Source organism: Sturnira hondurensis, unplaced genomic scaffold, assembly GCF_014824575.4.
Source record: "Sturnira hondurensis isolate 20B ecotype Veracruz unplaced genomic scaffold, ASM1482457v3 Scaffold0022908, whole genome shotgun sequence".
In the NCBI taxonomy this organism is placed as follows: domain Eukaryota; kingdom Metazoa; phylum Chordata; class Mammalia; order Chiroptera; family Phyllostomidae; genus Sturnira; species Sturnira hondurensis.
Genome location: NW_028095539.1, coordinates 9,176,808 through 9,201,537, shown reverse-complemented (window position 1 = coordinate 9,201,537; position 24,730 = coordinate 9,176,808). Strand labels below are relative to the sequence as shown.

Below are 24,730 nucleotides of genomic sequence, written 5' to 3'. Positions count from 1 at the left end.
CGGCCCATTCCGACCTGGGACCAGCTCAGAGCCACCCCGCAGTGTTTAGGGTGGCATGCTCCAGTGACAGCGGATGCTTGTGGGGCAGGCGTGCCCAAGGTCACCGTAATCCAGTGCCCCCACCCCCTCGTGTTCTGGCCCTGACCCCGCTCCTCCTCCCCACCCCCACCTCCTTCCCTCCTCTGTCCTTCCCGCCAACTCTGCAGCAGAGATGGTCACTTGCCCCAGGTGACCCTGCCTGTCACCCACAGCCCCTGTCCAGGAGCTCAGAACCCAGGCCTGGGGCCCCTGCCCTCTGAGGAAGGAACCAACCCTGGAAGAACTCAAACTCGAAGGGGGCTCACCATGGCTGCCCCGACCCCGTGGGCTGGACAGGAGAAGATGGGCTCCACCTGGCCCTGGGCTGCCCAGCACCCTTTCCAGAAAGTTCCAGGGAGGGCTTGGGCTGTTGGCCAGGAACCCCAGGCAGGCTGCGGACAGCGGCACGGGGTGTCAAAGACGAGTTTATTGGCTCTCTGGTTTTCTGGGGGGGCGGCTCCCCGCAGCCCGGCACACGCCCAGGTGACGCTTTTTTCTTTTCGACAGAGGACAGAGACCAGTGGAGGAAAGGACAACAGAACAGCCCCGGGAAGTGCTGCCTCCAGGCCCTCGCCCCCCACCCCCACCCCCCCCAAGCTAATGCATCAGAGACAGATGTGTGGGTTCCACAGGGGGGGTGCGGGGGCTCCGGGAAGCGCATCCCTACAGAGGCAGGCACAGAAAGGAAGGGGAGCACGTCAAGGCAGCTGGAAAGAGCGAGTCTTCACGAACTCGGCACGTGCCGTCCAGCCGTGCCAGCTCCCCAGTGAGACCACTCGGGCTGCCCACGGCGGGGGGCCAGTCCCTTGTCCTCACAGGTTTGTCTCGTGGAGAGGCAGGTGGCTGGGGGCTCAGTGCCTCTTCCCGGGCAGACAGGGGCTACCCTGCCTGGGGTTCCAGAGGCAGAGAGTGCCCTGGAGAGGGTGGGAGGGGGGCATGCTTTGGAGAGAGGGGCCACCGCCTCCGCAGGGGTGAGGAGCTGCACCCCCATGGCAGGGACCCTGGGTTTGGGGCGCTTCTCCAGGGCAGCCGTGGGGCATCGTTTCCCTGTCAGGGAGAGGGAGCTGAGAATGGGCTCTTGGGCCCCTGCTGGGGGCTCAGGGCAGAGTGGGCTCAGCTGAGGTCCTCATATGGAGCAGGGTGGGGTTGGGGGCAGGGCTGGGTCCTTCCCTGCTCCCAGATCCCCCCAGGAAACAGGCGCAGGGAGAGACACCGGGACTCTCTCCGCGGGGCCAGAGCTTGCTGGGCGCCTGGAAGCTGAGGCCCAGTGACTACAGGGCCTGTCCCAGGTCTTGGGCAGATAGTGGGGCCGGTGGCCGCTGGTCCACGGTGCCACCCACCCACCACCTCAGGTCTGAGGGACGGGCTGTGCCTTTCAGTGCCTGCCTGAAGCAGGTGCTCGAGAATTGGCCTCTTCTCCCTCTTTCTCCCAAAAGCCAGTGGGGCCTAGGTGTCCCCGAGGCCCGGCCACCCCTGAAACTCCCCCATCTAGGAGGCTCTGCAGAGAGGCCGGCCCAACCTGGGTCTCAGCCGCTGGCCCTGGAAGCCAGGGGTGTGCGTGGCGGGGAGAGACAGAGCCCCGCCCGCTGTTCTGGTTGGAGGGTCGGAAGAGTTGGTCTGAAATCACCAGGGAAGGCGGGCTCAGAGCCCCGAGTCCTGTGTGGCCACCCCTTCCTTGAAGAGGTAGGTTGCCTGAGGCAGAGGGAGGGAGGGAGGGAGGGAGGGAGGGACAGGGCTGGCCATGCAGCCGGAGATGGCCAGGTGGCTGGGCTGAGTTGGAGGCCACCGTCCACTATACCTGCATGATGGCGGCGGCACGCCGGGACCCTGCCTCGCCCCACAGTCCTCACCTGGGGGCTGTGCTCACCTGTGCCACGTCACGCCCGCCTCTCCTCCAGCTCAGCCACCCCTACCCCTGGCCCTGCCAGCCTGCACTGGCCTTATCCATGCCGGGAGCCCCAGAGACCCCCGAGAGCTGGGCCCTGCGAGGACAGGGCTGCCGGGGAGGTGGGACCAAGCCCGGGTCCAGGGCTGGGGCCAGGCTGGCGGGCCATGGGGACCCCTCCATGGTGTGGGTGGGGGGTGCGGGGGTGAGGGCTGGGCCGCTCAGACATCGGTGCTGATGCTGCGGCTCCGCGAGAAGGCCTCCCGCATGGCAGAGAGGCGGTTGGGGTTGGGAGTCTGCAGGCCCCCGAAGGCCCCGGGCGGCAGCGCCAGGTCCTCCTGGCTGAGGGTCCGGTAGGCCACGCGCTCCCCGCCGTTGGGCACGCCCTCGTCCTCGGGCTCCTGCAGGAAGAAGGTGGGCGGCTCACAGTGGGAGCAGCTGCGGCAGAGCCCGCGGGCCTGCGGGGAGCGCGGGCGGCAGGGGGCGGGGCGGAGCGCGGGCCCGTCGGTCAGCGCCAGGTTGCGGTTGTAGTGCAGCGAGGGCAGGCCGGCGTGCACGGCGAAGTCAGGCTCCTCCTCGTCCTCCTCCCGCTCCTCCTTCTTGCAGCAGTAATACTGGGGGGGGAGGGGGGAAGGCTGCAGCCCCGTCCCTGCAGCCAGCCACCCCCCAGGGGGAGCTCGCTCAGGCGGGCGCCCCACTAAACACCCTGTGGGGAGGAATTCACTCGCTGCGTCCGCATGGCAACCGGAAGCGGGCACTGTGCAGATGGGGAAACTGAGGCACTGGGGAGCCGGGGAGCCTTGGCCCCAGCGAGGTTCCCCGGGGAACGAGCCGTGCTGCCTCGACTGGCAGGTAGCCTCCCCCTCCCTTGGGCTGCCCTGGAGTGTGGGTGGGGAAGTGGGGAGCAGGGCCCAAGGCTGTGTGCCCTTGGCTAAGGCCCTGACCCTCTCTGAGCCCCAGCACTGGGGAAGCGCTGGGCAGCATGGTCACTGAGCCCCACAGGGGGAGTCAGACAAGGGCCATCTGCTTTGCGCCTGCTTCCAGGCCCACCTGGGCGCCCCCCCAGGCCCTGGCCTCTGGGGGGCTCCCCACCCTCAGGCCCCGAGTACCTGCAGCCTGCAGTAGCACAGGACGGCGATGATGCAGAGCAGAATCACAGTCGCCAAGATGCCCCCGGTGATGACCACCGTCCCGGCTGTCATCCGCCCCCTTCTCCATCAACAGCCTGCAACACACACCCCCCCCACAGGGTCGCTTCCCACTGCAGAGCAGCCGGGCCCACACGGTGGGGTTCACGGCCCACCTGGGAGGGGAGTCGGACCCCCTCAGAGTGCAAAGCGGGAGGCAGGGCAGGTCCCGGCCCACACCTGTGGACGGGTTTGCTGAGCAGGCGCCAGCCTGGCGCGGGGTGGGGGGTGGGGAGGACTCTGTGAGCAGGCCCCTGAGTGCGCGGCATGGCGCGTGCTGCGGGTGGCGCCCTCCTGGCCTGGCTGGAGGAGCTCCCATGCTTTCAGAGCTCCCCGGACACTGCCCGGCGGGGAGTGGGGTTTTGCAGCCTGCTTCTGCCCCTGACAGAGTCGTCTGTATCATCCCACGGCACTGAGTTTCTGTGGGCAACAGAACTTCCAACCCTATTCGGCCGTGTGACAGGACAGAGCCCTCTTCCGTGTGATTTTCAGTGTGACAAACACAAGACATGAAACCTGCCACCGTGACTAGTTTTTAAAACCACCTTATCTATATTTATTTTATATTTTATGTTTAAAGACTTTATTTTTTTAGAGAGAGGGGAAGGGAGGGAGAAACAGAGGGAAACATCAGTGTTTGGTTGCCTCTGGAGCGCCCCCTACTGGGGACCTGGCCCGCAACCCAGGCATGTGCCCTGACTGGGAATCCAACCCATGACCCTTTGGTTCACAGGCCCGCGCTCAATCCCCTGAGCCACACCAGCCAGGGCTGAGCTAGGTTTTTGTTTTCGCGTTTTTTAAAATGATTTTATTGATTCATTTTTAGAGAGAGGGGAAGGAAGGGAGAAAGAGAGGCAGAGAAAGGGATCACTTCCCTCTCACATTCCTTCTGGCTGGGAACTAAGCCTGCACCCCAGGCCTGTGCCCTGACTGGGAATCGAACCAGTGACGCTTTGCCTTTCGGGATGATATCCAACCTGCTGAGCCGTGCCGGCCAGTGTGTTGCAGGTTTTCAGAGAGTGGTGCAGTGGTGTGGGGTGGACTCGCGTGGGTGTGCGGCCGGCCTCAGAGCTTTCTCATCTTCCCGAACTAGACCAGTCCCTCTCTGATGGCTGCACTGTCTACATTAAAGAACACAGCATTGTAAGCACCCATGTTTTAACAAGTGGCTTTTTTGTAGCCAAGCTATCAGAGGCACTTGAATTATAGAACCTACTTCCAATACTTTTCCAGGATAAGTTCTTAGAAGTGGGACTCCTAGGCCAAGGGACATGCTCTTTGTGAACTCCTTTTTTTATAATTTATGTATTTATTTATTTGTAGAGAGAGGAAGGGAGGGAGAAAGACAGGGAGAGAAACATCAGTGTGTGGTTGCCTCTCGAGCGCCCCCTACTGGGGACCTGGCCTGCGACCGAGGCCTGTGCCCTGACTGGGAATCGAACCGCGATCATCTGGTCCACAGGCCCGCACTCAATCCACTGAGCTACGCCGGCCAGGGCCTGAACTCTCTATAGTGGGAAACCTCCCGCAAACCAGTGGAGAGAAGGAGCAAGCTGCCACCGGCTGTGCTCTGGTGGGACGGAAGTTGGTCTGCCCAGCCCGGGGCTGACAAACCAGCTCGTGGCTGGGAGGGCGCAGGGTGAGGTGCCGAGTGGCCCACCGTCGTTTGAAGGCACCTGGCTCACGAAGCACGTCCCTCCCACAAACCGGTGGTGGCGGCCTCCGGCCTCCCGTGAGGCTGGCCTCAGCCCCCAGCCCATCCATCTCCTCTGCCCGGGGGGGGGGGGGGGCCGACGGGGGGCCCAGAGTCTGTCTGCTGACGCATAAACCCTTGAGTGCGCAATGTGACAGATGGGGACGCCCCCAAACACAAACAAAGAAACCCCCAACCCGGTCTGTGTTTAGCTTTCCGCAATCATCTCCAAAATGACTTTTCACAGCTGGCTGGCCTGCTCCGGGATCAGCCTCGGTCGGCCCCTCCGACTCCAGCATGCCCGCCCCCCACTGCGCTCCACCCCCCTGCGCCCGCCCTTGGGGAAGAAAGTGGGTCGTCGCTCTGGGAGTTCTCCCAGGACCAGAGGAGGCTGGGTTTCCTCGAGCGTGGCACAAACGTGTTGTTCTACTGCTGTTTCGTCCTCTGTGCCGGCTTCCACCCCCGTCACCCTCGGGGCCAGCAGACTGCGGTCCCCCGTGGGGCGCTGCTGAGATGGAGCCGTGTGGGTGCAGCTGCCACCAGCCCCGTTCTTCTGGGGCGAGGCCGTCCTCCCACCCAAAGCTGTTAGTGGTCCCCAGGGGCCCTTACCAGAGCCATTGTTTCCTGAGCGGCTGCAACCGACCGGTGGCTTTTCAAATGCTATCATTTCCTCTGTGTTCATTCGCTCCACTCCGGCCTTCTCTCGAGAACTTTCCCTCTCACCTGGGCAGTCGCCCAAAAATGCAGTCCGCGGGGGAAGATGCGGAGCCCCCTGAGGTGTGAGGGTGTTTGACAGAGTCACATGACCTCCCGACCTTCAGACAGGGGAGTGTCTGTCGGGTCCTCAATGTCCTTGGGACGTGCAGCTGGCCCTCTGCCCTCAGGCCTGGGACGCGCCGGGCTCCTTCTGCCCTGGACCTGGGTGCCGCCGCCTCTCCGTGACCCCAGGTCTGTCTGAGCACCTGGTCTGGGCCCCGGGACGCCCACTGCCCCGGGGTGTCCGTCCGTCCTGGGTGTGTCCAGGGACCAGAGTGGGGGAGTTTTTATTTTTTAGGAAGACAAAACTAAAACAGGTCATGCTGGTATTTCCACCTCAGACGAGAGATGGTCGGGTTTTTCCTGGTTAGGGTTTGGCGCCTGTCGCTGGTGCAGTGACGATCTTCCCCGATGACGCCCCTCCGTTACTTGTGTTTTCCATTACGTATGACAATTAGGAGCGACACCCCCGGTGTTCTCACCAGTGAGTCTGCCGAACGCACTGGGACACCCACCTGCGCTTTTGCAGGCTGTTGTCCTCATCCCCGTGGGGACGGAGTGAAAAGCTGTTCTAGAGTCACTGGTTTCCCCACTCACCTGACACTTCTGTTCTTTTATTCCAATTAGTGTTATTATTTTTTAAGGTTTGACTTATTTATTTTTAGGCAGAGGGGAAGGGAGAAAGAGAGAGAGAGAGAAACACCGTGTGGTTGCCTCTTGTGCGCCCCCTGCTGGGGACCTGGGCCACAGCCCAGGCATGTGCCCTGACGGGGAATCAAACCAGCAGCCCTTTCGGTTCTCAGGCAGGGACTCAGTCCACTGAGCCACACCAGCCAGGACTGGTCAGGGTTATCTTTTTCAAAATAGGTTTGCATGTGATTTTGAGGTGTAGAAATCACTTGTTCCAAAGTCAAGAGCATAAAACCAGGTGTGTTCTGAGGGGTCTTACTGCCCCTCGGCCCGTCCCCTGCATGGAGCAGAGGGAGATCACAATCCAGGCAAATACAGATTTCCTTCCCGCTCGCCTCACTGGGAGGTCGGTCCCCAGAGCGACCACATTTCCCCGACGCTCGGATGTCCCCAGGGTCCCCACAGAGCCCTCCGGCTCCTTCCCACAGCGGCGCTGTGTGGAGGGGCAGCCGTGTGCCTCCCACTCCTTCCAGCGCAGGAACCTGCGGGGACAGCTCTGCAGCGAGCTCGTCTCCAAAGGTTTTGACCAGCCCCGCCCAAGGCTCGTGGAGTCCGGGCCAAAGTCCCCCCTTCCAGGAATGTGTGAGAGCGCCGGACCGTTGGGGTGTGCACTCAGACTCCCGGTCTGGCCGGGCGGAGGGCGGGGCTGCTGGGGGGCCTGCGGGGCATCAGGTGGTGGTTCCCCAGCTGAGCCTTCGGGCCTGGGAGGGAGCGCGGCCGGCGGGACAACCGGGCCAGCGTGCAGACACAAGGACACACAGACGTGTTCGGACAGGAAGGTGTCGCCCAGGCAACGCTGTGCATCGGAGGTGAAGCTGGGTGGGGACCCCGGACCTCCGACACACAGACAGACAGATCCAGACACAGACGCACAGACAGCTCCGGGTTCAGACAGACAGAGGTGCAGACAGGCCGACCCAGACAGCCAGGCCGGCAGGGCCGGAGTCCGGCAGACACAGGCCAGGCCTCACAGCCCGACGGAGCGGCAGCCGGGACCCCCGCATTCCTGGGCGCCTGCCCGGGCCGCTCTGACCTGCCCTGGCCCCTGGGACGGCTGAGGCCAGCTGGCCCGCAGGCCCGCCAGGGGTGCAGGCCGGCTCGGGCCAATCCAGGGGCGGGGGTGCAGATGAGGCGGCCAGCGGGGGGACGCTGGGTGGGGGCCAGGCCTGCCGTCCAGATGCATCTCATGCTCCACTCGGAGGCAAGGCAGAGCTGGGCTGGCGGCCGCTGGCAGGGGGCTGGGCGCCAGCCCCCACACCCACCCATTCTGGGGGTTTGGAGGCACCTCTGCCGTACTCTGGAGTTGCCAGGGGGCAGGCAGCAGGATGACCCTCAGGTGCCCCTCCCCAGTTATCAGGGCAGCTGAGGGAGACAGAACTGGGCAGAAGCTGCATGGGGACCCCGGCTTTGCAGGTGAGGAGACTAAGCCTCAGAGAAGGGCAGGGCCACACCCACGGGTCCAGCTGAACCCAGTACCTCATCGGGGCGGCCGGTCCCACAGATGGTCCCCATCCCCACCGAGAGCCACACACGGCCCACTGCTAGCCACGGGGAGTTCAGGGCCCCCAGGACCCAAAGGGCTCCGTGTCCCCACCCTCCTAACACTTGTCAGGCAGGTCCCCTCTCTGAGACCCACACCAACCCCACAGGGCAGGGGCCCCTCTTTCGAAGATGAGCAAACTAAGGCAGGAGCTGTACCCTGATCCCGTCCCCAGGAAGTCCAGGGTCGCAGGGAAGGTGTCTGGGCCAGATCCACTGTGACCATCCCATTGTGGGCCAGGGGGGCCCCCTAACCGCAGCGCCCCGGGCCCCTGCTGGGTGTCTCATACTCTGCCATCTTTGTAGGGAAACACTTCAGCAGCCAATGGGTTTCAGGGTGCCAGGCCAGCGCACCCCACGTGTCCTGTCCCAGCTTCCTGAGGTCAGAGTGGACGTGCACCCCAGGCTGGGACTTGGCCAGGCCCTGCTGGCCACTCAACTGTGGGTGCAGACGCGGGCACTCAGGCCAGAGGAGCAGGGCCTGGAGGGAGAGAGGCCAGACGCAGGTGCCCTGGGAAAGCCAGGCTGTCTGCGGGCCTGACTCACGGGGGCCTGTTCCCCTCCCCAAATCTGCAGCGCGGCTCTGTGGCTACATCCCCTCAAGCCTGTTCCTGCTCTTTATGCTCCGTGATGACGACAGTCTCTCCTCACTGACAAGGGGCCTCCCTGAGCTCAGTGGGAGTCAGATGTCACAGGGACTCACGTCTGTGCTGGGGGCGCCATGCCGGCCTGACACCCCAGCCAAACCCCGGGGGCCATCGGGCTCTGCCTCCGCTGGCTGTGGGGAAGGGGCTTCCCTGCCTCCCAGCTACCCCCCCCCATCAGTGACGAGGAGACCAGGTAGCAGGAGTGTGTGCTCCCGGCGGAGAGGGACACTGGCCCCGTGTCAGGTCCCCGAGGGTGCCAGGAGCAGCCTCGCTGGCCGCACGGCCTCCTCCCCCCGCCCAGGCCTGAGGAGCAGAGGGCCCCTTGCCCCCGTTCTGGGGAGGGGTCTCCAGCGCTGGGTCAGGCAGCCTGGCCGTGTGATGGGGAGGGCGCCCAGCGCTGTCGGTGGCCCTGGCCGGCTCCTGGCTCCAAAGCCTGGGCCATCCGGCTGGAGCGTCTCAGCCTGGCTCCACAGACACACACACACGTGCAGGGGCGGCGACACACTGCGGACCCCAGGCCCCCCTGGCCCCTGGGAGCATGGCCTCCCTGGGCTTCACCCCCACCCCTCTGCCCTTGCCATACCCCACTTCCCGATGCCCTGCCCTCTGCCTCACCAGGGCCTACCCTGCCTTCCCTCGGGGCCCAGAACACACCCCATCCTCCAGGAAGCCTTCCTGCGCTCCTCCCAGGCACATCGCAGAATCTTGAAGCCCCAGTGCCGGGAGAGACCAGGTCTGGCAGATCTGAGTGGGGGCGGGGGAAGGTGGGGGCGGTGTAGGCAACGGGGAGGGGCGGCTTCCTGGTGACTTTGTACATCCAGTGGTCACTGTCCCCACGGCCCAGACCCTGATGCCGTGCTAGCCCTTCAGACCCCCTGCCTGTGCCCGGGGACTCCGCCCAGCTGGACACTGCGGTGACCGCCCCACAGGGCCTGTGTCTGGCCAGAAGGGACCGACAGGTGGGGGAACGTCCTGTCCTATGCTTGCTGGTGCCTCCAGGCCAGAGGCCTCTCCCTGGGCCTCGGGTTCCTCACCTGTAACATGGGTACGGTGGGGCAGGGACAGCCCACCCCTGCCAGCTCAGGACTCGAGGGACCCAGGTTTGTGCCTTCATCCCGCCCTGCCCACAGAGCGCCTGTGTGATTGAGGTGTGAGGTGGAGTTCAGGGATTGCAAATACAAACCGCTGCTGACCTGAGCGACGGATGGAGACGGTACCCTGGGGTGGGCTGAGAAGGGAGGGGCTGTACACACCCGGTGCATGCTTGCCTGGGAGCTTAGAGGGAAGCCAGGCTCACCCAGTGATGCCGGTGCCAAGGTCCAGCCAAGGGCTTGGAGACTCAGAGCTGGAGAGGGCGGTCTTACATTGGAAGGCGTACAGGGGGCTTCCTGGAGGAGGTGGCGTCTGAGCTGTCCTGCAGGATGGCTGCCAGTCTGGCTGGGCTGGGATCAGCAGGAGGGGCTGTGGGGGGAGGCCAATGCTGGGGGGCAGGGAGATGCGGGCAGCCCAGTGACAGTCTGCCGGAGGCCACCCACCCGCCTGCCCAGCTGCCAGCCGGTCTCACTTTGGCAGGTATCTCGCTGCATTGCTAATGGGCCCCCTGGGACCACAGACAGTTTTAAAACATTATAAACCGCTTTGCTTCCCTGGCCCCACCCAGAATGTACAGGGATGTGGTGTGAGACGGGGCCCCTCTGTGCACCCCACCCCCAACCCTGAATCTGTGAAGGGGCCTGGCCGGTAGCAGTCCCCTCCCGACAGTCCTGGGTCTCTGCAGCGGGGCCAGCTGTCTGCTGCGCCTGAGGACCAAGGCGAGGCGGCGGCAGGAAGCACCTGGCAGCAGGGCCAGACGCCAGCCCTCCACCTGCCTCCCCGAGGAGCCCCCTCCCCTGGCAGAAGACCGCACAGGGCCGCCATCTGGACCCCGGGTCCTGCTTGTACTTCCTGCTCCTCAAGTTCCGTCCTCCCTCCCTGCCCGGAAGGACTTAAAGAGGGGTCTCTGCAGCCCACTAACCCCACCCTCCTCCTCAGTGCGGGGGCCCTGTCCACCGAGACCACCAGGACGCCAGGAAGTAGCCCAGCCCTGCGCCCAGCTGGGCCTCGGGCTCGGCTGGCCAGCGACCTCCGACCGTGTGGGCCCCAGGACACGGGGTGCCCAGTGAAACACAGACGCTTGGGCCGCAGTTGGACAGAGCAGGTCCCTGAAGTCTGCTTACTTAACGAGCAGCCCTTCCAACAACGCTCGGTTCCAGGTGGGGAAACCGAGGCCTGGGGCAGAGGGCTGGAGGTTGCTGACATTCCTGATCTAGGGTCGCTTCCTCCCCGGCAGGCCTGCCCCGCCCCCACGGTGTGGGTGCCCGCCGAGCGAGTGCCCAGTGACCACGGGCCTCTTCCTCCACGGGCACATCTGCCTGGTCCTCGCCCCTGCTGCCTGGGAGCCCAGGCCCCGCGGCCGCAGGAGCGAGGCCGCGTGGAGTTCCTGTCTAGACCTGCTCCACATTTGTTCCCCATTTCACGCTCCGCGGGCTCCCAGATTCCCGTGCTCGGCAATAAACAGACGGGAAGTGCTCAGCTGCGCTGGTCTCGACATTATCCAGAGCCTGGCGGAGGGCGGGGGTGGGCGGGAGTGGGGCCTGGGGGCTGAGAGGCAGGTCCCGCCAGCTCCTGGGGTGTCTGCCTCCAGGCTCCTCGACAGCCCAGCCCATCTCAGCCCAGCGAACGCAGGCCGGCGGGTGCCTGGGGGGCTGGGGCCCGCCTTCGGGAAGAGCCCCGGGGGCCCTGGGCTGGCCCGCTCTGGGGCCTGGACGCCGGGGGAACCTGCTCTACGGGTCTGGGGGTCCAGAAAGCACGGAGGGGCCGTGACTTCATTCTGCCGTTCACTTCCTGGACCTGCAGAAGCTCTGCCCATGCCCCCGCTGAGGGCTGGCCCTTGCCAGTGCCCCGCTGCTCTAGCCCCGGGCGCGGGGGGGCGCCTGCCACGAGTGAACGGACCAGGGGGCTGCTGAGCTGGTGCGAGTGGGCGGAACTTCTGGCTGGGCCCCGGCAGGGCTGGGGGAGGGGCGGGAGGCAGGGCAGCTCCTCCCCGTAGACCCCAGTCTGATGACATCAGGGCGGACAGGAGCCGTGGCAGCCACAGCCGGGTGCCTGGCTGCACTTGGCCCCGACTCCCCCAGGGGCGTGGCACGGGCTGGGCCACACGCACGCTCCCCAGGCCACGTGGGAAGCGGGGCTCATGGGCGTCTCTGCGCAGTCACCCCACTGCTGTGTTCTGGGGTGCACTGAGGCTAGACGAGGGAGGTAGCCCAGGAAGCAGAAGCACGATCGACAGGCACCTGTCCTCGAGCCCCTGCCAGGCCCCTGCGACGTGGCTGGAGCTGTGCAGCACGAGGCCGTGTGGGCCCAGAGGAGAGGTTTTAGGGCAGACCCCAGGGCCTGGGGGGCCTAGACCGGGGCCACGGGACCGGACGGACTGGGCATTCAGCTCCTGCACCAGCTGGGTGGCCTTCCTGTGCCCTCGGGCAAGGTGCCCAGGCAGTGACTGTCCCCCACCCCAGGAACATCTGGGAGGGGCAGGAGGAGGCCCCTCCCGGCTTCCATTAAGGGCTTGTTCCAATGCCACCTGGGTCTCCCCGGCCTTCCAGGGCAGCAGCCGGCACCTGGGAGGGCCCCGGTCACGCCGGCGGGGCCTGGCCCTCGGGCCCTTTGCTGAGGCAGCTGCCTGGTCCTCGGAGCCTGCTTCTCGGTGGAAGCCTGCTGTCCCTGCCGCCCTCGGGCCTAGAGCCCCACCTCTGCTCACCCAGGGAGGGGACACTCGGGCACACCAAGGCCATGGGCAGTGGTGCCCACCCTCCACCGCCCAGAGAAGGAGCCTTGTCCAGGATGACCCCAGACGTTTACTGCAGAGTGAGGCCTGGACAACAGCCAGTGCCCCTGACCTGCTTCTGTGGACCCCAAGGTGGTGGGGGAAGGGGTGGGGAGAAGGGAGTAGAAAGAAGGGGGTGGAAGAAGGGCGAGGCACCCGGCTTGTGGATGCTGAGCTCCCAGCGTCAGCCCTTGGGACCCCAGCAGCCGCCAACCCCTGACTGCCCCACGGCCTGAGACAAAGGGGCATGTCCGGCAGTCTCTCGATGGCCATGGGTGAGAAGTCGACTTCTCACAGGCTGCCCTATAGGGAACCTACCCCCTGGCGAATGTAGCCCAGCCGCTGACTCAGAAAACCAGCGGGGAGCGAGTCGGCACACAGGACCCAAGCCCACGGATCAGTTTCCCCGTGGGGAATCAGGCCTGCGCCATACCCAGGCTGCTACGAGACTTGCTTTTGCTAAAACTCCCTCACCCTGGATTGAGGCAGCAAATGTTTACTGCGTATCTTTGAAGCGACTTCCTGAAATCTGAGCTAAAACTCCCAAGTAGGGAGAGTAACCAGTTCAACCACTTCTCCCATGCAACATCCTTCTCTTTGAAGTAACTAGCAACATTCTTTCCTTTGTTATCTGGAAAAGGTAACCACCTAGAGCGAACAATAAAAGCCTGTCCAGGCAGGGGCCGGGCCCTCTCTCTCACTTACAGAGTGGCCATGCTGTCCCTTTTCTCCACAGACTTCAGCAGTCCGTGTGAATTTGTTCGTCACAGCCACCACACACGGAGCCCTCGGGCCAGAGCCGGGTCACTGCCCACCAGGTCCAGGACCGGGGCTTCTCACTCTGCCCCCCTCCTGCCCCCCCGACTCTGAGCCGACATCTGGACAGGTCACCGCCTCCCTGAAGCACCCTGAGGGCGCCCCAGGGCCTCTCAGTGGCAGTAAGCACATGGTCCTGTGCTGAGCGCCCTGTCTGGGCCGGTGGGGTGCCGCACCCCCTCACCGACTTCCTCAATCACAGACAAGGAAGGAGCGCCAGCATGGGGAGCAGGGGCAGACATGGGTGTGCCACCCCAAGGCCAATGTCTTGTCTTCTGTTTTCTGGCCCCCACTTGCATCCAGGACCCCACGGGACCGTAGGCCCCATGAAGGCAGGACCCTGGGGTGTCATGTTCTGCCGGCCTCCCACCCCAGGGGTCAGTGCAGCATAAGGCGCCCGAAGGGGCCCCAAATAGGGGCAGATGGAGTTGAGCTGGGATTCATTGGGCCGGCTCCCCCTGAGCTGGCCCTGGCCGTGGGCAGGGAGGAGAGGGGTCTGCACCCGTGCCCCCCGCCCCCGACTCCACGTCACAGAGCGCTGGCTTTTTCTCCCCCTGAAGAGAAGGATGCGCAGAGAGCTGGGTCTCCGAAGACCCGTCGGCTACTTGACCCGAAGCTGCCCTTTTCAACACCCTTTTCCGGCCCCTGGACAGGTTCAGGACCCGGGTTCAGGACTGGGGGACACTCGGAGGTGTGCCAGGCCAGGGCCCACGGGGGCCGCCGCGGCTTCGGTCACGAGAGACACGCGACCCCCTCCCAGCCCCCCAAGCAGAGCTGAGGGCGCTGCCACCAGAGATTCATTGACCCTCAGGGGACTCTCGGCAACAGCACCAGAAACGGAGGCACCGTGAGGGGGGCATCGGGGCCGTGGCCCACCAGTGCCACCAGTGCCACCGCCACCGCCACCACCACCGCGGATCACAGCTCAGGCTCGCTGAACCACTAACGGCATTTGGCAGAGCCTGCATGGGCTCTGGCCTGGCTGAGAGAAGCGCATGGGACCTCAGGGGACAGGAGCACAGCCGTCCCGCGTCACTTACGGCCCGGCAGCCACGCAGGGCTGGAAGGACCTTCGGGGCGAGGCCCTTCCCATGCCCCCTGGCCCTGGGCCCCCAGCCCAGGGCACTCAGTGGGGAGCTCTAAGGGAATGAATGGGGACTGTACGTAAAAGGTGGGCTGGGCTGGGGCCTCGGGGCGTTTCTGGGAGTTTACCAACAGGTGGAACTATAATTATCTTTTAACAGAACGCGGTTGTTCCACGCAGACTGCACTACGGTGTTTTCCTGCCCACGCGCCGCCTCCCACCCCGGGCCTCCCTAGACCCCACGTGAGCACCACTGTGGGGCACTGCTCCCAGCAGGCCCCTGGTCTGGGTCCCAAATGTCCCCTCGTGTTTACTACCCAGCAACGCTCCTCAGATGGAGCTGGCCAAGGGGTGAGCCCCGGGCCTTCCGACCAAACTGGGCCTCGTTCTGCCTCTAGGCCCTCGCTGGTGACGTGTCACGGACCTTGACCTCCCTCCTCGCTCTGCTTACTGAAATCCCCGAACCCCCCGAGCAGTCTTTCCTGGCCCCAGCCCCGGACACAGCACCCTCTCCTGGGACCCAGGGGCATTCACTGCCCGCACTACGCACTCGGACCATCCTGGATCAGCAGTTTGACAGCAGACACTCACGGAGCCTCTACTGCGTCCCGGTTTCCACCTTTGTGGTTTCCAGCCTCGTGGGGGAACACGGATGGGATGTACGGACAGAGGGAGCTGACGGGGTGCTTGGCGTGGGGGGGCAGCAGCCAGCAGAGGCAGCCCTGAGACGGCGGCTTGGGCATTGAAACCTGAATGACGAGAGGTGACAGTGGGAAAGAGCAGCCTGGGAAGGAGAGAGCATGTGCAAAGGCCCGGAGGCCGGCAGAGCAAGGGGGGCTCTGGGGGCGGGAGCAGAGGGCTGCGCTGCGGGTCTGTCTGCGCCTGGACAGCCTTCATGGAGCCCGGGGCCCCGTGCCCCCCCCCCCCCGCTGCAGCTCGGGGCCCCTTCCCTCCTGAAATGCTCTCTAGACCAGTAGGCATTGTGTCCACCTGAGGTCAGAGGAAGAGCCACTGCAGAAGAGTCTAGGCAGCCACGCTCGGAGTGCCCACGCGTGGGCAGGGGTCCAGCCCCAGCAGGTGTGACACGCACCGTCTGGCACCCCGCAAAGAGCTCCCTGGCACTCCCGACAGGGAAGCCGGAACGCGCTCCGTAACGGAGAGAAAGGTTAACCAATCTCAGCGAATCCAGAAAGGGCACCAGTGACAGACTGAGAGACAAGGACATTGAAGTAGTTACAGCTGTGGCCCACATGTTCGAAACCCTAGAGCAAACACCGAGGAGAAGCACAGAGGATGTTAAAAAGAACCAAACCAAGTTTTGAGAGACAAAAAAGCTACAATGTCTAAGATGAAATACACTGGATAGAATTAACATCAAATTAGATACGGCAGAGGGAGAGATAAATGAGCTTAAAGACAGCAACGGAAATGATTTAAAATGAAACAGAGAGTCCTGGCTGGTGTGGCTGAGTGAGTTGAGCACCCGCCTGAGAAACGAAGGGTCGCTGGTTCGATTCCCAGTCAGGGCACGGGCCTGGGTTGCGGGCCAGGTCCCCAGTGGGGGGTGTGAGAGAGGCAACCACACGTTGATGTTTCTCTCCTTTTTCTCCTTCCCTTTCCCCCTCTCTAAAATAAATAAATGAATGAATAAATGAATAAATAAATAAAATATTTGAACAAACACATGTAATTTAGCTGTTCACAAGGTAACAGGCAGTTTCCATGGCTACAGCTGAACGCTGCCTGTGCTGAGGGAAGGAAGTGTGCCCTCCTTCAGCCAAGTGATGGGGCACTCAGACAATTCACAACGGGAACCGGGGGCCTGGCTGCTGGACCGGAAAAGGGGAGGGAGGCAGGGGCGGAGGGAGGGGGCAGGACCTGTCGGCCGTCTCTCCCCATTGCCCCCCCCGGGACTGATTGCCATGGCTGTTCGGAACGATGCCGGTAGCTTCTAGTCTAGCCAGTAGCTCTCTGGTGTACATGGAGTTTTCTGGAACAGCATCTCCCCGAGTGGGCAGCCTGGAAGTTAGGAAGGCAGGGTCCTCACCCTCACTCACAGGTGGGCGCTGAGGGCCACCCGGGGAGCAGCAGGCCGGCACAAGGGGAACCCGGGCTGCTGGTCACCTGCCCAGTTCCGAGGCCCTCCTGCTGGCCCAGCGCAGACTGGAAGGTCTCGCATTCCGGCCCGGGCTGCGGCTGGCCCAGAGTGGGGGGAGGGGCTGGGGCCCTCCTGCTGAGCGCAGGCAGCCCCGCCCCTCCCCCAGCTGTGTGTGCACGTGTGCATGCATGTGAGGATGTATGCAAGCCCATGTACATGTGTCTGTATGCATGTGTGTTGTGTGTGGCGAGTCAGGAGCCCATGAGCAGGCGCAGGGCTGAGCCACGCAGCCTGGCTGTTCCGAGAAGACAGGCTGGCCGCTCGGCAGCCAGGGGAGAGGTACGGGCTGCCTCTGCCCTCCCCTTTAAGCTCAGATGCCCCCCACAGGGGGCTGGCACCCACCAGGAACCCCACCCCCAGACCCCCCCCTTGAGATCGGGCAGCTTGTTTGAAAGAGGCTTCTGCTCTGCGGCTCCAGGGGGGTCTGTAGTGGGAGTTGGGGGAGGGGTGGCGGGGGAGAGGACCCCCGCACCCTGTGGAGGACTGGCCACTGAAGGTGGTGGACCCTGAACTCCCGGAATTTAAGCACCTTGTACCTGGGAGTCTTAGAGAAGCAGAAATCTGAACAACGGATGCTGAGAATCTAGGGGTCCCCCCGAAAGCTTTCTCTTAGATGGAAACAGCCTGACCACCTGTGCAGTAAACGGTCATGGAGCTTCTTCCTCCTGAAATCTTGAAAGCTGGACCCCCAGCTGCCCCCCGGGACAGCAGCAGGTGGTGCCATGTCTGGCTCCGGGCCCCACGTCAGGCTTTCTAGTCCTCCCAGGGGTCAGCCCAAGGTCCCTCCCAAGGACAAGCCACGAGGACTCTGAGGAGGAGGACGCCAGGGCCTGTGCGCATGCCGTCCGGGGCCCAGAGCCCTCAGAGGGCAGCTGTCCATCCTCGGCCAGCCTCGCCCTCGCCCCTCGTCCCCCGACGCATCCGACACAGTTGATGGGGCCCACCGCCCCTGGGCTGCCCCCTCGCCCGGGCCCTCTTCCCACGCCTCCGCTTCCTGCCAGGCGCCCCTGCAAGTCGGTCATCGTCAACACCACCGACTTCCGGGGGGCAGACGCGGCCACCCTGCGGTCTCTGGTGGACCAGGCTTCAGTCACGCTGCCGCCTGGAGCTATTTGTTTTACATCGACTTTCCTTTTCAAAAACATTAAACTTCTGCCAAGATGGAGGTGTAGGTAGACACACTGTGCCTCCTCCCACAGCCGAAAGAAAGACAACAACCGATTTAAACACAAAGAGCAAGAGAAACTGCCACAAAAATGAACTGTATGGAACCAAGGAGTTAAAGAAGAGACACCCATCCAGACCAGCAGGAGGGGCGGAGACGGGCAGCCGGGCAGAGAGGACTCCTGGCGAGGCGGCGGCGGCCGGCGGGGCGGGCGGTCCCCCATTCACGTGGGGCTAAACCGGGAGGGACACCTGGGGAGCGAGACCGACCACAGCCCAGGGTCCCAGCGGGGACATGAAGTCTCCAAACTGCTGGCTGTAAACACCTGTGGCGGGTGTGGTGGCGGGAGAAACCCCCAGCCTCACAGGAGAGTCCACTGGAGAGACCCACAGGGTCCCAGCACGTACACAGGCCGCCCACCGGGGGAACCAGCACCAGGAGGGCCCAACCCACAGCAGGTGGTGGGGGAGGTGACTAAAAGCTGGGGGAGAGCTGAGCAAACGGCAGCTTCCCTCTCGAACCCTCCCCCAGGTGCAGCGTGGCAACTCGGCCACCCGGCTGCCCCGCCCTGTCGAGTACCTAAGGCTCCGCCCCTCCCTACGTAACAGGTGCGCCGACCAGCGGATTTCTCAAAAGAAACCCTGCAGGCAAGAAGGGGCTGGGGAGACGTATTCCAAGTCGTGAAAGGCAAAGACCTCCATCCAAGACTGCTCTATCCAGCAAAGCTTTCATTTAGAATGGAAGGGCAGATAAAGTGCTTCCCAGATAAGGTCAAGTTCAAGGAGTTCATCATCACCAAGCCCTTATTATAGGAAACATTAAAGGGAAATTATATAAGAAAGAAGATAAAAAATATGAACAGTAAAACGACAACGCGCAACTATCAACCACAGAACCTAAAAACGAAACCAAAACCAAGCTAGGCAAACAACCAGAACAGGAGCAGAATCATAGATGTGGAGATCATTTGGGGGCGATTATCAGCAGGGAGTGGGAGGGAGGGGAAGGGGGAAAGGTACAGAGAATGAGAAGCCTAGATGGTGGGTAGAAAATAGACGGCGGGGAGGGGGGTTAAGAATAGTGTGGGGAAGGAAGAACCCTAAGACCTGACACGCACGACCCCCGGACACGAACTAAGTGGGGGGACTGCTGGAGGGAATGGGCTGCCGGGGGGCAAGGGGGGAACAAGGGACAACTGTAACAGCATCATCGACAAAATATACTTTAAAAAATTAGGTGGCACCATTTTCGAGTGAGTGCGGATGTGCTGTTGAAAGGGACCCTCCTGGGGAGCAAATGACCCTCCCAGAACCCGTATCCCTACAGACGGGAAACGGCAGGGTGAGCCCCTGAGACCCGGTCGTGAGCTGTGCCCCGGCCCCCTGAGCCCTGCCAGCCCCGGAGCCGCCCGCCGGGAATGACGGCGACACGCTGCACCAGGTAGACCCTGCCGCTCCCGCCCCCTGCCTCGCCAATGGCCACGCCAGCGACCTCCTGTTTCCGGAACACTCTGAGCCCCTTCCTCCCTGGGAGGGAGATGCCATTTGTGGCTGTGACTGCGGGTGTCCTGTCCAGGGAGTGGCCACTGCAGCCCCTGGCAGGAGAGGCCAGCCCTCAGGAGGGCACGAAGACTTCCCGCAAACACCTACCAGGTGCCCCTGCCTGCGTGGGGTGCTGTGCCGGGCGGCAGACGGAGGCCAGTGGGATGGGCCACACAGCCAGGCGCTGATGGGCCGAGAGCGCGGCGTGGGGCTGACCTCCAGGGAGGTGACGTGGGTCAGGGACTCTTCCCTGAAGGACACTCGCAGGGGCAGGGGCATCTCTCAGGCCGAGGGAGAGGGGAGCAGGATGACCGCAGGGAGGAAGGGCCTCGGAGTATTCCAGAACACCCACATGAACCCGGGGAGAGAGGCCAGTGACCGGGTGGGGGCTCCGTGCAGGGCTGCCTGGGTGGCACCGGGGCCAGCCTCCTCCACCGGGCACGGACCTCCAGCGGCCCAGGTCCTCTGCGTCCTGCTCCTGCCAGGTGTCCGGGTCTTCCATGGGGGATGATGTGTCCTCACCACCACCCTGCAGGAGGGGACAGCCACCCCATGTGTGTGGACCCGGAAACGTGGGCACAGAGGTCAAACCACAGGCCTCGCTCACCCACTGGGAGGCGATCACGTGGGGTTGGGCCGAGCCACGGGGTCCTCGTGTCTCCGAAATGCTGCAGCCGGCACTCCCCTAACCCCCTGCCCCCCACCGCCCCCTCTCCCCACTGTGCCTCCTGCTGGCTTGCCCTCCCCTGCTTCAAGTCTCAAGTTCACCGACGCAGTGACTCCCGGAAAGGACAGGGCGCGCAGGAGAAACAAGACGCAGCCCCGCGGGGATAGTATCCAACAGGGAGTGATTACTCGGGGCCGCCTCGCAAAACCGTTCCTCCGGGTTCTTTTGAAATGGGAATCTGTTTAGCAACGAGAGGGAACACGCACGTGGGAAGTTCCACGGAGGTAAAATTAAAGTCGGCTTTATTTTTAATTCTGTAAGCGGGTGAGCACAGGGCCTCGCCACCGGGAGTGTTTCTGCCAACCGCTAAATGCAGGCAAACCCCAGCCCAGCAGCTGGGGAAGGTGGCAGCCCAGGCCACAGCCCGGGGGGCCTGGCTTGCTCTTGTGCCCCGGGCTGTGGCCAGCCTCCACCAGAGCCTGCTCACAGCCCCTCAGGAGCAGGGGACGGGCCCAGAGGACGGGCAGCCACACCGGCCACCCACACCGGCCACCCACACCGGCCACACGAGGTCAGACTTCTGGCCCGTGGCTGCTGCTGGAGCAGGAAGCACCCCCGACAGTTACACGCCAGCTGGGCCCCAACATCGGGCCGGGGTGGGCGTCCGCCGGGGCCCCCATGTCTGAGAAGCAGCCTGTGTCTGGTCAGCCCCGGGCCGGGCCCCATCCCCCGACTGGGCCTTCGGTCACTAAAGCCCACTTCCCCTCCCCTGTCCAGGCCTCCGAGGTGTGCGTCCCTTCTGGCCGGGTGGCGGTGGCCTCTCCCCCACCTCTCTGCCCCCACCTCAGCCTCTCCAAGTAACCCTCCTGGCTGCAGCCGGGGACTGCGCTCTGAGGGCCGGGTCTGGCGCGCCCCTCCCGGCTCACACGGCCTGGGTTCCTGTCGGCCCTCCGAGGGGGTGCCCAGTGTGACCTCCCCACACTCCAGAGGCCCTTGGGAGGCAGGGGCCACTGTCCCCCTTTCACAGCCCAGGAGCTAAAGGCCCGGGTCCCGGGCCTGGGAAGGAGCATCACTGGCTTGGACCCCAGGCTCAGCCTGAGTTCGGGGCTCCTGAGTAGCCCGCCCTCGCCCAGGACACGCTGGCCAGTCCCCCAGGATCCCCTGCCGCGTCGGTGCCCTCAGGCAGCCGCCATCTGACGCCCGTGCGGGGAGGGAGCTGATCCCACGGGGAACAAAGGGCTTCGCACAAAGAGACGAGCCCACCCGCAGCAGGAGCGTCCCTGCTGCGCTGTGGGAGCGGGGCTGGCACTGCCGCGCTTGCCGAGGGCCCTGTGAGCAGATCCAAAGGGACAGAGGCCCTGAGGGGAGGCCCCAGACCAGGAGGCGCAGCCGCGCCGGGCCAGAAGCCCCTGCCGAGAGGCCTCCGAGGAGGCACCGAGCGGAGGCCGGGCGCCCCACCCCCGCAGGCTTCTCCGTTGCTGCCCCGTGCTGGCGGGGTTGGGGACAGAGGCACCCGTGTTTGCGTGTGCAGAGGCAGAGCCGTTGCCCCAGGGCACCCGGCACCCACGCTCTCCCCACCACAAACTGCCTCTTCACTGACATGGATGCCAACCGGCCACGCCGGGGAGATGGTGCCAGGCCCGGGGCTTTGAGGACAGAATGTGGGCCGGCTGCCCCTCCGCCTGCCTCCCGCCCGGACCGTCGACTCAGCTGTATTTCCTGAGATGGGATCGATCTCTCCTGCGCTCCACCTGCTCCCCGGCCCCTCCCGTGCACGGTCTCGCTGGGTCTCTGTGGAGCAGGCCCTGGGGTGCGACCCCACAGGCCTCTCAGCGGGAGTGGGTTAGGGGCCCTGAAACCTGCGGGGTCCGGGCCGTGTGGCTCCCCCAGAACCAGCACCAGTGACTTAGAGGCGGCTCCCAAAAGTGCAAGACTGGGCGATCGCCTGCATGGGAAGTGGGGAGGGGAAGGCTGGGGGCTTGGACTCCGGGCTGCCCCAGACTCCGTGGCCCTCTACACGCCCCCGCACTGCAGTTGCACCCATGCAATTCAGGGCTTAGGTTCACTGGGGGCCACGGCTGGGACTGGGTCCTGTCCACGGTTGCTGGGGGTGGTGAAGAGAACTCGGCTGGGTCTCGGCTGCTCCAGCTGTGCCCGTGTCTTGCCTGTGCACCCTTGCTCACGTCCCAGGATTGTGCTGGCGTCAGCCACGTGTGTCTGGGGACCGGACACCGTCCCCTCCCCACTGACAGACAAAGCAGAGAGGCTGCAACACTTGGGGGCCAGTGCTCTGAGCAGCGGGTCAGCGAGCTCCAGGGAGGCCAGCGGCGGTGCCCAGAACCCCCACCCTACTCGCCCCCACTGGCCTCAGGGCCCCAGACCCCCAGGCCCTTTGGGAGGCCATCTCCAAGCTTTCCCAGTGAACCTGGGCCAGTCAGCCCTGCTGGAGACTCTGGCTGTGGGGACGGGAGCTCATCAGCGCCCAGCACATGGGGCTGCCCGGTCTGTTTCATCCTGGCCTCAGGCGCTCAGCGAACCACTGCCAAGTGGGAGAACGAAAAGAACCCCGCGGTGCCCGAGCCCAGCCTCAGGAGGGCGCTGGGGTTCTCACAAGTCCCAGTGCCTGAGCTCTTTACCGAGCTCGCAGCTGTGCACAGCGGGGAAGGGCCACTCCTGCGCGGGCCCAGAAAGTGCCTATGCCCCTGCCTGGGTGAGAATAGCCCTGGTCTCCCGGGGCTGCACCCTCAAAGCCGTGGAAAGAGGGGTGCATGGGCAGACGGGCTCCAGTGCTCCCCTAGAAAGTCCAAACTTTCTGGGGGCTGGGGGTTCTCATGGCACCTGGGAATGCTCAGGGGGCAGGCTGGCAGGGCGGCCCCTCTGGCTTTCCTGACCTCCGGCTTTGGGGAACACCGAGGGGCAAATGTGGGGGCCAAGGCCTCCAGAACATCCAGTCAGCCTCCAGAACGGTCAGTGAACTTGCCCAGGGAGAGTCCTGTCCTGTAGCCAGGAGGCCCATGGCAGCAGGACCCTGGGGCCATGCGGTCCCGGGCCTCCGGGCTGCGGGACATGGAGTGGGCTGAGACAGCAGTGCCAGGTGCAGAGGGACACTTGTCCTGGACTCTCAGGTGTTGGGAGAGTCCTTTCATGCCTGGCGGGGAGAACCAAAGAACAGTCTGGTGCCCCCCTGATTTAAGCTGAGGTTTCAAAAGGTCACATGGGGGTGGGAGGTGGCACACAGGGCACTGTGCGTGAAGCCAGCTCTGCCGCTTGCGCACCGTGTGACCTTGGACGAGTGGCCAAACTTGCCTGAGCCTCAGTTTCCTCGTCTGTCCGGTAGGGCCGACGCCCCCGCCCTCTCGGACATTGGGTGGACTGAATGGGTGATTACACAGATCCAGCTCCCCCCGCCCCCCACGGTGTCTGGCAGAAGGCAAGTCTCCGAGAACCCAAGGTCTCCTGTCCTGCCAGCTGAGAGGATCCGGCTCCTTAGGGACACTTTCCCCTCCCAATTTCCCTTATGCCCAGGCCACAAGAAAGATGAGGGGATCCCTTGGCACACTGGGGGCCTGAGCCTCTCCCTCAGACCCTCGCTGTCCAACTCGGTCACTGTCCACAGCTTCCTGGACAGGGACGTACTTGGAGAGGGGCCAGAGGTGGGACATACGACGCTGGTCCAGGCGGCTCCTGAGCAGGGTAGTGGAGCAGGTTGCCCTGGGCTCTCCAGAAGAGGTAGGCACTGATTTGGGGCCACCCGCGCCTGCAGACTCTGCCCCCATGCCCCGCGCACCCGCCGGGCCCTTACCTTGAACCATGGGCACGGTGCTGCCCCGGCGGGCCAGCCGAGGACTTAGGTGCACGTGACGGGGCGGCCCGGCGTCCGTCCCGGGCAGCGGGCAGCGGGCAGCGGGCAGCGGGCAGCGCGCAGCTAGTAACGGCCGCTCACGCCCAGGCCACTGTGGCGGCGCCTGCTGGGGCCAGGCTGGCGCGGCGGGCTCCGGCGAGGGCCCGGAGGCCCGCGGGTGACGACTGCGTGCCCAGGCGGGAGCCTCCTGCCAGCCCCGGCGGTGGCCGCGGCTCCGGACTCCCCGGCGGGCTCCCTGCCAGCGGCACGCGCGCGGCTCTCGCTTAGTCCCGGGCGCGGGGCGCTCGCTGGCGGGGAGGCGCGCGCCCGAGCCGGCCAGGGAGCGCGCGCCGCGGGCCTCGCGCGCGCGCCGCCGTCGGGGGCTGCGGGGAGCGGCCCGGGAGCTGTCCCTGGTGCTGAGCAGTCGCTCTCTCGGGGAGAGGTAACGCGATGCCCCGGGGGCCTGGGGGGCTCCGGTAGCTCTTTGCCTGCTCCCGGTGGCCCAGCGCTGGGATTTGGTGTCGAGCTGGGGCTGCCGCTGCTTATCCACGGCGCGACCTTGGGGCAAGGCCCTCGGCGGGCAAGTTTCTGGTTCTCATTTTCCAAACGGACCACAGCACAGCCCGGTCTGAGGAAAGCCAGAGACGCCCAGCGCCTGGCACCTGAGGGGGCTCACTGCGGCGAGCTGGCTTCGCTCGCCGCTCCCCCCATCTCTTGGCAAGCTGCCCAGGAGCTCGCAGAGGAGGGGCTGGCTTGGGATCAGTGGGGACACCCACGGGGAAGGCAGCAGACCCTTCCGCGGGACACAAAGTGCTGGGACCAATTCCCAGGAGTTACAGGGAAGCAGATTTGGGCTGGGCAGAACACAAGGGCGCCAGGGGGAGCCCTTTCACCTGAAAGGGTGGCCCTGGGCACCGAGAGGGACCCCTGTCCCACAGACACTGAGGAGGAGGCTGCAGCCACAGGGACCCTGGACTGGGAAAGATCTGGAACGCGAAAAGCTTTGAGCCAGAACATGTAAAGAACCGAGCCTGACACACTGCACCCGCTCCATTCCCCTTACAAACCCTTGAGTTCCCGGGAAACTAGACAGACCCTGGTTGAGGAAACTGTCATGTCGC

General features: G+C 64.5%; 1 protein-coding gene across 1 annotated transcript; it reads right to left on the bottom strand.

Moving 5' to 3' along the window:
• Positions 1-2,139: 2,139 nt before the first annotated feature.
• On the bottom strand, positions 2,140-23,664 carry FAM163B (family with sequence similarity 163 member B). The gene is made up of 3 exons (XM_037036598.1): positions 23,571-23,664; positions 3,073-3,188; positions 2,140-2,577 (listed from the first exon to the last, which is right to left on the bottom strand). The coding sequence occupies exons 2-3, from the start codon at positions 3,163-3,165 to the stop codon at positions 2,185-2,187; spliced, it is 486 nt and encodes a 161-aa protein (XP_036892493.1). The 5' UTR covers positions 3,166-3,188; positions 23,571-23,664; the 3' UTR covers positions 2,140-2,184.
• Between the last annotated feature and the right edge of the window lie 1,066 nt (positions 23,665-24,730).